The sequence below is a fragment of the Plectropomus leopardus genome, chromosome 11, assembly GCF_008729295.1.
Source record: "Plectropomus leopardus isolate mb chromosome 11, YSFRI_Pleo_2.0, whole genome shotgun sequence".
NCBI lineage: Eukaryota > Metazoa > Chordata > Actinopteri > Perciformes > Serranidae > Plectropomus > Plectropomus leopardus.
This window is the reverse complement of record NC_056473.1, coordinates 25,545,249-25,558,040: the sequence shown is the minus strand read 5'-3', so window position 1 is coordinate 25,558,040 and position 12,792 is coordinate 25,545,249. Positions and strand designations below refer to the sequence as shown.

At 35.2% G+C, this 12,792-nt stretch overlaps 2 protein-coding genes across 8 annotated transcripts in view; both read left to right on the top strand.

Annotated features, from left to right (window-relative positions):
- The first annotated feature begins 3,192 nt into the window (after nucleotides 1-3,192).
- On the top strand, nucleotides 3,193-8,448 carry si:ch211-245j22.3 (uncharacterized protein LOC563798 homolog). The gene is made up of 5 exons (XM_042495490.1): nucleotides 3,193-3,263; nucleotides 4,870-5,002; nucleotides 5,154-5,303; nucleotides 6,878-6,983; nucleotides 8,259-8,448. The coding sequence occupies exons 1-5, from the start codon at nucleotides 3,193-3,195 to the stop codon at nucleotides 8,393-8,395; spliced, it is 597 nt and encodes a 198-aa protein (XP_042351424.1). The 3' UTR covers nucleotides 8,396-8,448.
- A 2,070-nt stretch (nucleotides 8,449-10,518) lies between these two features.
- ppfibp1b (PPFIA binding protein 1b) overlaps nucleotides 10,519-12,792 on the top strand; it is a 31,933-nt gene continuing 29,659 nt past the window's right edge. For all 7 annotated transcript variants that reach the window (XM_042495582.1, XM_042495580.1, XM_042495579.1 and 4 more), the window contains exon 1: nucleotides 10,519-10,669. The gene's annotated coding sequence lies outside the window, so the exon portion shown is untranslated. The remainder of the gene's footprint in view (nucleotides 10,670-12,792) is intronic.

Sequence of the window (12,792 nt, the reverse complement as noted above, 5' to 3'; positions counted from 1 at the left end):
CTGTTTACAAACTCTCACACAACTTGTGCAGTGTAATCCGAGTCTCATTTATCCGTATGCTCAGGACCCAAACAAATCTTACGATTTAAAACTGAACTGAAAGTGAAACTTTTCTGCACTCTATAGGGCTGAAAAATGAAGTCAACACTAAGTGCCAAAAGCTGCAGTTCTTTCAATGAGCACTTGAGGCTGACTCCTAAAGTGAGTAGATCCCCATAGACCCCCATGTTAAAATTCCCAAACTTTACAGAAGAAATAAACCTGTTTACAGCCTGGTGCAAAAACAGTTTTGGTCTCTGTAACTAATTTCCCTGCTCATGACAACTTTACGGGGGTGAGTTTTTAGATATCTCAAGCTTATTTTTTTAAATTAAGGCTTAAAGTAATTCATATTTAAGGGCGGTGCCACTGAGTGAAAAGCTTTTGGCAAGACGTCACCACAGTGTGTCAGGCAGATTTGTCCCTCGTTTCCTCCACAGCTCCATCCTCTCGTTCAAATTTGGTCATTTAGAGTTCCAAAAAGCCAAGATGGTGATGGCCGAAATGCAGAGGCTTCAAAACGGGAATCCACATATCATTGTGTTATGTTTCCGTGGCTATGATCATTATTTCACATAGTCAATGCTCTCTTAAAAATCAGTGATCTAAAGTTTGAGGTTTTTTTAGTGAAAACGCGTGTATTGGAACTCATGATCATATGACTGAGTAAATGCGACTAAGATTTCGCTGTGCGAGTTGTGTGAGTTTGTACACGGATGTTTTGATCTAGTTTTGTTGTGGTTAAACGTGCTCTCCAACCAATCAATAAAAAAAATATGTCTAGGAAAACAAGAGAAATGACTGGTTGCTCTGTAGATAATGAACAGGATAAAACGGCGGCGGGAAGGTCCAAACGTGTGGAAAAACAAGGAGGAATTACATTAAAAAGCCACTTTATTATAGTGGCTAAATCATTTAAAAAGCCAATATGACTACTACCGGTCTCTATCAGGGCTTCAAAAAACATAACGTAATACAAAAATATGTCCGTTTTCCATGGAGGCTTGCTAGAAAAACAACATTTTCTTTTACAAATTCAAGGTAACACAGCATGATTGATACAGCTGGTTGTTTTGTGAGTGATGTTATTCTTTTAAAAAGATGGCAGTTGAAGCCTTGTTCATGCCAAATAATACAGACAGTAGGTTTTTACAAATAGGTTCAATTTAAGAAAATTATTGTGTTTGCTTGTTAAAAAAAATGAAAGCACCTTGGACTGGAAAGAAAAAAAGAACATACTGAAATCCTGTTATATTATCATTCGGCACATTGATTTTGGGCTTATATGATATCCGGTTACATTTATTATTGTATTAGGAGTGCCATGAAAATAACAAAATTAGTATACGTTAACTTAATTTTACATTTTTGTCGAGTGTTTATACTGTGTATCTGTATCTTACCCTCTGTCATTAGTTCCTAAATTAATCAAATCATCAGATTGCATTGCTGCCCAAACAATATACGAAACTGTGTAGCTTTCATACCACGCCGTTGTTCATAATGGTATCGCGGGCCACAATTTATAGTCATCTCATGTTTGTTCTCTTGACTCTTGAAAAGGTTTTTGTGAATCATTTTCTGATTTAATGCTTGAATTATGAGTAGCCAGTGGATGGAGTGGTTGATCTCACGATTGATCTCCTCCTGCCTGTGTCCAAAGTGCCTTTGGACATGTCTGCTCGGACACTCAGTAAACCTGCGTTGCTTATGGAGACCGCCTCCCACCTGGCAACCTCCGCAGACTGAAAGGAGTGCTAAAATGCATCATTGGATTAACTTGACCGTACTGTGCACGTCATGAATGAAGCTTGTTGGCAGATAAAACGGGGGTTGTACATCTTCAGCACTCAAAACAAGCAGAGCTGCAGAGTCGTGCCATAGATGAAGGCTGGTCTTTTTTAAAAGCAACTGGTCCATTTGGTATTGTTCTTTGTTCCTGTTCTTGTTCAATTAATGCACTGTTGTAGCTGTAATTTCCCCAGAAAGCTAAAACATTGCTCCCACTTCAGCTCATTTGGTGGTGACTGAACGTTGCTGAGAGGTCACGTTGTTTCGTTTCTGTTTCCGTTTGAAATAAAATAGATTTTTGTAAAATAGGGAACATTATGTTTTGATTTCATGCCTTGCTTTGTGTCCAGTTGCACGCAGCTTTTTCTATTATTTATTATAGGTTTTTTGTTTTGTTGCATCATTATAGTTGGGAAGTTAAGACAGACAGGTGAAACAGCCAACTGTTGCTGCGCAGGAGGAAGTCCACTAGCATCTGGGCTTATATTGGGCTGTTGGGAGCTTGTTACTGCCTCCATTTATACACCCTCCTGCCTCTTCATACATTCAAGTCATTGAATTCTTGTTTGATTTTTTTGTCACCACTGGAAACAGTTATTGTATTTGTCTATTGCTGCTTCTATCAACACCTCTGCACTGTAACAAACCGCTGTAAAAATAGGGCAAAAGTCTTACAACAATGTACAGTTTTTTAGGAAAATACAGCAAAGGAGTAGAACATTGTAATGAATTTAACTTTAATATACTGTTGATGTAATTTAGTGATCCAGTATAATGGAAACTACAGCTGTACTACAGCTGCAGTAGTTTATCACAATTTTATGGGAAAATTTGTTATAGTAGAAGTTGCTGTGAAAGTCTGGCCAAATTCTAACAGTAATGTGCAGTTTCTCCAGAATACAGTAAAACACGGAAAAAATTGGTGTTTTTTGGAGTAAAACTAAACAGTCTATTGTGGAACTCTGTAATAAATTCAATTATAGTAACCTGAAAGAAAAGCAAAAATAAGAAAACATTGGTGAATCCAAAAAAATCAGTGGGTTATAACAAAATAAATCAAAGCCTGGATACGAGCAAAAATAACAGAAAATATGTCTGTTTATAGTTTCTTGCATGAGGCTTAGTTAGCGCAAACAGCCACAAGTCTTCAGTACGGCATATTTTAGCTGTATGAGTAATTACATTTGCCCTCTGCTGCACCTACTTATAACCTTTCTGTTGTCCCACCCCCCACCAGGAGATTAGCTTTTTGTAATTTGTCAAATGTGGTAGGGCAGTGGTTGGGGCAATTAAGAAAGCATGGCATAAGCTGGGATTTGTTAGTAATATAAAGTCAGTGGTGAATCCAGAGCTGCTGACACAATGGGCCAAGCTGCTACCCTGCCTTGTAGGAGAGGGGAGTCTTATGTTACTGAGCTGTACGAATGGTTCAGGTAAGAGTTTCATTTGGCTTTTCAAATGTCTGCGGAGGAGTTTTTAATAATTCTTTGCTGTGTGTGATTCTGGTTGAAGAATCCTGTTAAAGTAAATGAAAGGTGAGAGGGAGCGAAGAGGTTTAAGTCTCCTCTCTGAGCTGTGAAAGGTTTTAACATGCGTAGCGACAAATATGGAAGCAGCTTAAACTACTTATTTTTGAAGCAACATTCAAGAAATGTTCTTTTAAGTGTTGTTTTGTTGTGATTATAGTTTATTGTTTATTATAAGGATTCCCATTAGCTGACACCTAGGCGATAAGCTAGTCTTCCTGGGGTCCAAGACAGACATAACATTACATTACAACAGAAACAAACTAATAAAGATCAGTAAAAATAATAATAATAATAATAGTCATCAATAAGATAAATAAAAAGTAAACAAATAAAAATTCTATACATTAACAACAGTACTCAAAAGATAATTATAATTAATTCACTAATCAACCAAGACAAATAAAAAAAATTAAGTCTAGAATTATATTTTCCTTTATAGACTAATCAAACCATATCCAGGCCTTTTGTTTTCATTTTTTTTTCTCATTATTTCTGCACTCAGGAGCAGAGGTGTGGACTCAAGTCGCAAATGTGGCAAATTCAGACTTGACCAAGTCAAGAAAAGACTTGCAACTAGACTTGAAATTCAATCCCAATGACCCATGACTTCATTTGGACATGAGCCTTTTGACCTGAAAATGCCTGATACCTTCCCCTAAGCTCAACGATTAAAAAGTATGTAATTTAAAAAGTGTGCCACAAATCAATTCAGTTACAGAATAAACTAAAATAAAGCTAATAATTCCCAGCAAGTCCACGCCTCAGTTTCCAAGATCCAGTTTGTTTGAACCAATTTGACAGAATCCAATCAAATTGCCAGAGAGAACTACAAAAAAAACAGTAAGATAATTCAATTTGCAAACAAATACCATGCAGTGGCCACAAAAAAAACCCCAATTGTGGTATGCAACACATGAGCCAAAAATTACACACGAAGATGCAACAAATTTCAACTATTGTGCATTAACAAATAAATAAAAATCCTAAAAAGCATTCATGGTTTTTGTAGATTTAAAATATTACCATGTTGTTAAAGTGGCATTACATTTGTTGAAGAGCCTGTTATGACTTGTTTAAGACTCAAAGTTTAGGACTTGGGACATGACTTGTCAGTCATCACTTTTGACTTGAGTGCAAAGACTTGAGACTTAGTCGTGATTTCCAAAACAACAACCTGCTCCCACCTCTGCTCAGTATAGGACTAATGTCTCCAGCCTTACTTTTTGTCCACGAGGACACACTGCTGACTGGCTTCACTTTGTCGTGTTGTAGTAAAGTGGTTCAAAACCATTTGGCCTAATTATATTAGCACTCATGTCCCAGAGTGTAAACAAGCTTTCAAACACGTGTAATCTCCACACCGAGAGGATAGCTTGACCTTAATTCTTTTAATTCTGAATTTAAAGGACACGTTTCTCCTGCTCTTATCTGATCTTTTACCTAAATTGCCTCTTAGCCATCATTGTTCTTCTCTCTTAATATAAAACTGTTATTTGTCTTTTTGTCATAGAAAGTTTATTAATGAATGTCCAAGTGGGCTCATCACCCTCCATGAGTTTCAAAAGCATTTCTGCGATGGGACTGTGGGCAGAGAGTCAGCCGAGTATGCAGAACAAATATTTCGCACGTTGGACAATAATGGGGTAAGTAAAGAGCTCTGAATGACTTTACAGTGTACAACGTCTCCTACAGCTGCGACAGGACAGTAATAAATGCTGTTTTATCACAATAATGCTTTAGAAAGTTATCAAGAAAAATAAATAACAAAATGTTAATGAATGTGCTTCTCTTCAGGACGGGGTGGTCGATTTCAGGGAATACGTCATGGCCATCAGCATGCTTATTGAAGGTTCGGCTGTGGAAAAGCTGCGGTGGTCATTTAAGCTCTACGACAAAGACAGAGACGGAGCCATTACAAGGGAGGAAATGCTGGAGATTATGCAGGTGTGTGTGTGTATGTGTGCTTTCCTGTGTCATATAATCATTTAATTTATAAACATCGACAACATCGACCAATTGCCAAACTGAGAAAGGTCTAAAACAGTCAAAACAAAAGGCAAGTTCATCAGTTAAAGCAAATAAAAGGAATAAAAGTGATAAAGCAGGCAGATCTCGAAAGGTAGTTAAAGCACTAATCAATTTTAGGAAATATAAGAATAAAAGCAATAAAAGACCATAAAAACAATGTAACAAGTAATATAAGGAGACAACATCACATCAGTGGGGATTAAACAAAGATAAGGTGTTAAAAAAAGATGAGATATAGACAAACAAGTAAATCAATGTAAAACTTGAAAAGATGGTAAGAAGAGGACATCAGAATAAGGAACAGATAAATAAAGTAAGAGCAGCAAAATGAATGAATAGAGGAAGAGAGATTAAAGATGAATAAATAAATAATGGTTGGATCACATAAAAGCACATCTTTAAAGTTTTAAGAAAAGAAGTCACTGATTCTGCGAGCCTGATCACCTCAGGCAGGTCGTGCCAAAGTTGAGGGGCCCTCAAACACAAAAACACGGTCTGCTTTAGATTTATTCGACTTTGGCACGACCAGGAGGCCGCCACCTGAGGATCTGAGGCTGCGCGTTGGCTCATAAGAGGTCAGCATTTCAGAAATGTATTTTGGAGCAAGACCCATACGTGTTTTAAAAGTGATCAGTAAAATCTTTAAATCAATTCTAAACAGAGAGGGAGCCAGTGGAGGGAAGCAAGTATAGGAGTGATGTGATGTCGTCTGTTAAAACCAGTAAGAGTGTTCTGGACCAGTTGGAGGTGGGCGATCGGTTTTTGGTTGATGCCTGATACACAAACTCTTTCTCACGGAGGACAATTAGGGCCAGGCAGGAGAAACATTTTTGAGAGATTTTTTTGTTCATTATGCACTTTGAAAAACTAAAGTCAAAATGTCAAAATAAAGTGGAAATTATGAGAATTGTGTTGAAAAACAATGTTGAGAAAAAAAGTCAAAATATTGAGGAGAAAAAGTCGAAATTTTAAAAAATAAAGTCAAAATGTTGAGAAAAAAGTTGAAATTTCAAAAATAAGGTTGAAATACACTATTGAGAAAAAGAAGTCAAAATGTTTAGGAAAAGGTCGAAATTTTGAGGATAAAGTTGTAATAATATTTTGAGAATAAATTTTTAAAAAAAAGAATAAAGTTGAAATAAAATTTTGACAATAAAGTCATTCTTTTGAAACTTACAAACTGCATGTCACATGCTTTTTTTCTAAACATTTCGACTTTTTTCTTGACAGTGTATTTCAACTTTATTCTTGAAATTTCAACTTTTTTCTCGACATTTTGAATTTTTTCTCAACATTGTTTTTAACATTATTCTCAACATTTTGACTTTTTTCTCGACATGCATATTGAAAAAAACATCTTCCTCCTCTCAAAATTATTTCTTTTTTCTGGCCCTAATCATCCTCCGTACTTTCTCTTACTTCTCATGAGATGATACTGCAGACACTCGATCTTTCAGCCCAGCTGCTGTGTGTCTCTCTTTGTTTCACAGGCTGTGTATAAGATGAGCGTAGCAGCTGCTTTAACCAAACCCAACCCACTTACAGCTGAGGAATGCACCAACAGGGTATTTATGCGATTAGATAAAGACAATAACGGTAAGGAAACTATTATCCTTCTCTGCTTAAAATCATGTTGTAGTATATTTCAGATATATCCAAATCTACAAAGATGTCACAGTGACCCTCAGAGGGGTAGGACACTGAGTTTGTCCTCTTTACCCTCAATAAACTGAGGGTTAATGGTAATGTTTCTGTAAAAGAAGGTAAAGAAGGCCCCATGATACAATATTATCATGAAATTTAAGACACTGTACAATATATCTGACATTACTGTATAACTTAAAATAAAAGTCCATCCCAATTAAACGCCTAGTCCCTTTTATTGGCTGGGTGTGGCAACACATTTTGACAAATAAAGTCCTGGCTCAATTAGAAGCCCAGTCTGCAGCTCATTTTTATACAAGTTTTTTGGATGTATAAAACCAGGTATGTATATGTATATATATATATATCTTCATTTTATAGAGAAACAAGAGGGCAACAGGAAAGAAAATAATCAAAAGCCATGCACAGAAACTCACCGTCAATCAAACACAAAAAAACACAAAAAAACCCTGACAACTTCATACTTCATATTGTCTAATCATTGTTTCTTTGAACTGAAATATATTGATATTACCCTTTAAATCATTATCTAAATAATTCCATAGTTTGAAACCACACACTGAAATTAACATTAGTTTTTAGGTAGTTTGTCCATACGAATGTCCAAAATTTAATTTCCTTCAATGATTTTTGTCCTTTGAACTAAAAACAAACATTTATTGTATTTTTTGTATATTTTCTGGTACTCTGCCTTTTACCCTTAACATAACTAACTTAGTCTTTAAGTCAACTAGATCTTTAAGTTTCAGTAATCCTGGCATGATGAACAGTCCATTGGTGTGTTTTCTTGAGTCCACTTTATGTATAATACATCCTGCTCTTTTCTGTAAAATGAACAATGGCCGTGTGTTAGAAGTGTAAATGTTGCCCCAAACTTCCACACAAAAACTAAGGCAAAAAAGCAAACAGTACATAATTTCCATTACCTGTTCAGAACAGAAATATACTTAGACACCTCAGTTTTTACATATATGCTATCCATAATTACACCCAAAAATCTTAACTCAAATACTCTTTCAATAGCAATTCCATCATTAGATCATGAAAGATTTCCACCTTGTTTCTGTTTTAAAAAGAACATGAACTTGTTAAAATGCAATGATAATTTGTGATATTTAGGAGGGAACAGAACCAGATGATAGTGATTGACTGTGTCCCCTGCTCTTTGTCTGTAACAATCACTGTCTGTCCCTGTTATGTCTGTAGCCATCATCAGTCTGGAGGAGTTCATAGAGGGAGCGCTGGATGATGATTGGATCAGAGAGATGCTGGAATGTGACCCCAGCACTGTGAAGGTGGAGCGGCCCCTGAGGACGGACACCGCTTTGGGGACCCATGGTTGACCCAAAGTTGGGTATTCTGTTCACTGAGATCAGAGGAATTAAGCAGTCGATGTTTGGACGGACATTTCCAGGAATCTTTGCAGCAACACGGCTTCCATTCAAATTATGTCAAAGTCTGCTGAGTAACTTTGAGGATAACGCTGGACAGCATTAGATCATTAAGATATGGTTTTAATTTCTGCCTTGTTGTTCTACTTATAGAATAAATCATAGCAACTATGAGACAAAGGAAAATATATTTGTGCTCATATTATATTATTCATCCTTTAACACCAGGATTGACATCAGGTTTTGTGCTGCATTCAGACGCCTCTCACAAGCGTTTAAACCTCTTAAAACATGAGAAAATTGGTTTGATTAAACAGAGACAGGAAAAAATATAATGATCAACTTGGAAAGATTTGTCCCACAAAATGCTAAAAAAAAATTTAGATAAATAAAAGGTGACAAGGAAATAATCTGAAAATTAGGTGGTGGATTATAAGATATGATCAAAAAACAGTGGGAAATGTCTAGAAAACTTTGTTTATAATACTCTTAATTATATATTTAACATTATGTTACAGAAATAATAAGATTTTTAATGCTTTCTTGAGGCCTTTTTTCCTTTTTTTGTTTCTGTCGCCAGATTACACCAGGCAAAAGACTCTATATCAATTTTAAGTTCACAGCACATCTCTTGATTTTCTCTTAATTTTATGGTTAGAAAAAATATAAGAGAAGCTGTTTCTTATCCTTTTTATGCCCTGTTCTTACCATATTTTCATGTTCTAAATGTATTTTCTTGGGCTATTCTTCTATCTCTTATTTATCTGTTTTTATCTTCGTATCTTTGTTTTATCCCCTCTGATGTGAAGCCGTCTTCTTATGTTATTTTCATCGTCGTTTATTGCATTTATTCTTATATTTTCTAAAATCTGTTCCTTTTATAGTTTAATTGCCTTTCAAGATCTGCCTTCTTTATCAGTTGTATTCCTTTTATTTGCTTTATTCTTGTCGACCTTTTGTATACACATTTTATTCTTACTTTTTTAGACTATTTTGTGTTTGGCATGTTTATTTAATTATTTCCCTAAGTTCCTGCCTTTGATTTGTCTGTAAACAACAGTTTAAAGGTGCTATATAAATAAAATTATTATAAAAATTAAGTTATGATTAATTTTAAAATTTTAGACCTACGAAAATAAATTAGTGTAGTCATGAAATCCGACATTATGCACTGTCCTCATAGACCACTTGATGTCGCCTGTGCTCTCTAAAACTGACACACATTTACTTTCCAGTTTTGGAAGACATGGTCTTGTTTCTAAACTGTAATACAGGCTCTCATATTCCACTGATGATGTTCTCAAACGTATCTGTCTTACTAGCAAATGTCACATCCACAAAGCTTAAGTGCTTCAAATTACTCTAAATATTCGTTTCTTTGTGTTAAATTACAATATCTCTTTGACTCTGTTTCTAAGATAACAACAAACAAAAAAGCTATTAAGACCTCTCAAATGATCTGAAAATGTATATCTGATTAGAACAAATAAGGTCTAGGTTTGACTCTCCTTAATGCTATCTATATTATTGTTTATGGTTTATGTTGTTTGTTTAATTTATTTTCATTTAATGAAACTGTTTTAATTGTTTTGATTTGAAATTGTTTGAATATGTTGCTAAAATTAAATTAAAATTTAAAAATTGATTTTCGATTTTTAAAATGAATTATATGCCTGTAAAATATAATGTATAATTTGAAAAATGATCATAAAAAAGTCATTTCCCAGACTTTAAGGAACATGCTGCTTTCACGGTTTAGCAAAAACATAGAAAATTCCGATTTCCTTGAGTTTAACGCATCTAGTTTCGTCAAGCGACTATCAATTTCGGTCATCCCTAATCATTTCCAACACAGATAAACAGACAAATATAGATATATTTAGCGCCTTTAAAATAATCTCCGATCCCTGTCCATTGCTGCCGTCAGCAGCGAGCGCTTACACACACCAAAAACCTTTTATCTCCCATCTTTTTTATGCTACCATGAATGCACCAGGACTGCATCAGGCCAATCCCGGCAGCGGCGGGGCGGGATTTTCCAGCCATGACGTCCCGAGTTTTCCAGCGGCCCAGAAACACTTCCACATCATGGCGTAGCGATGTGGACGGTCGGGGGTATTTCTGGTGGGCACGGAGAAGTTCAGAAACCGATCACCGTGGAGTTTTTGTAACCGACAGAGAAAACAAACTTAAGGAAATCCCGACATCTCCTCGAGCTGAGTTTGGGTGAGTGAGTCCTCTGTTGTGATTTATTGTTTCCACTAACTTCGTTTTTTTGGTCGCTAACGTTTAGTCGAAACGAGAAGGTGAATGTGCACGTTTTGTCAACGTGTAACGAGAAGGGAAACTTTTTTTGTCTTTTTTCTGCTCGCTGTGTGTTGTAATAACGATTTTTTACGGAACTTTAAGTACCGTTAGGGTGTTTCACGCATCTCTGCAAACTACTAGCTAGTTCAGATATACAGTGGTGGAAGAAGTATTCAGATACTTTACTTAAGTAAAAATATCAGTACCACACTTTAAAAATCTTTTTTTACAAGTTAAAGTGCTCCATTGAAAATTTTACTTAAGTAGGCTTGCGTTGGTAAGTATATTCAGGAAAAGATTTTTAAGTATTGAAATATAGTAAAAGTACCTAGTGCGATAAAAGTCTAAAAAAAAAAAAAATAAATAAATAACACGAAAAATCCTATAAGCTTAAAATAAACACAAACTGTCCCCCCCCCCCAATTAAAAACAATTTAAAAAAAACACTCACAAAAAATAGTAAACATAAAAAACACCACAGAAACACAATTAATAAAAATAAACAAAACACAAAAAATCGATATAATTCAATATTTAAAAAGAAATCCTAAAATCTCAAAATTAACAGAAAATTAGAAAAAAAAAATCACTCCTCAAAAATTATCTAAAAACAACAGAAAAAGACACACAATTTAAAAAAAAAAAAGAAATAACTTAGAGTAGAAAACACCCCAGAAACTCATTTATTAAAATAAGCAAATAAATTAAAAAATGTTTAGCAAAATAGTTGGTAATTAATATTCTCTCAATCGACTGATTGATTAATCAACTAATCATTGTAGCTATACTCGTATTAACTATTTGGTCATTTAATATATAACAAAACGTGATTTTTAATTCAAACATCTTAATCTTTAAAGTAACTTAGTGTTCAGATAAATGTAATAAATTAAAAAGTACAATAGTTCCCTCTGAAATGTAGTTGTGTAAAAGTGTGATGTGACATAAAAAGAAAAAACTCAAGTAACGTGCCTCAATTGTACTTAAGTACAGTACTTTGGTTAATTTACTTAGTTTCATTTCACCACTTAAGACAGTAAAAATTCACTGTTATTCTACTTGCTGCACAAAAGCACAGTAAAAAAACAAACATTTAAAGCCAAATGTTCTTGTATTTTCACTTAATTTTCAACTGTTAAACTAACATTACAGTGGTAATAGTTTCATCTGGCCACCGTTCATGTTTTACGCCAAATATTAAGGAAGGTTTTTCACAGGACAAGACTATGTCACGGGGGTTAAAGGTTTCTGACGTGAGAAAGTCAGTCTAAAGTTGGTTTATGACTTTGCCACAGCTCCAGACTCTGCCAGACACTGTGGTTGGTTACTCCCACTGCCTGAGGCCACCTCTTTTTTCATACACTTCATCTGCTTCAATGTTGCCTTGAGGTGCCTCAAAATTTGGTGCCGAATATGATGCAGTTAGCCAAGTAGAACTGACCCAGTAAACCAGGCGAGGTTGTCCAGTGTTTACTGTCTGTTTTTTTTAAGCTATGAAAGTTGTATTGCCCTTTAGTTGACCTCTTTAAAAAGTTTGACCTCGTTTCTCGAATATTTTCCAAAAATACTGTCTGAAAACCAGATGCTGCGTGCTCTTAAAGCAAAGACTGCGTCAGCACTCGCTATACCCATCACTATAATAGTTTAGGGCTTCTGTTACACGCACAATACATGCGTTGTATGTATTACAAGTACTTTCCTTTTCTTAAATCGAGACAACATGTTAGTCAAAATATTTGAAATACCATTTGCTTTGTGTCTGGGTCCCTATTCTCAACCTTATCAGGGCGTCTCATTTCACATCTCAGTTGTGCTTGTAATTTTTAACTGCTTCTTTTGTGAATAAACTGAACTGAACATAAATGCAAAATTCCTTTTGAAAATGATCTTACAAAGAACAACTGATGCATAAGACAAATGACAGGAAAATGAGAATAAAAGGGGGAACAATATCAAACGTTACACATAAGTAGTTTAGGTAGCGAATGATACACTCGAGGGGACGTTATCCCTCCGAATTGTTTGTTTTTAAATGTTTTTCT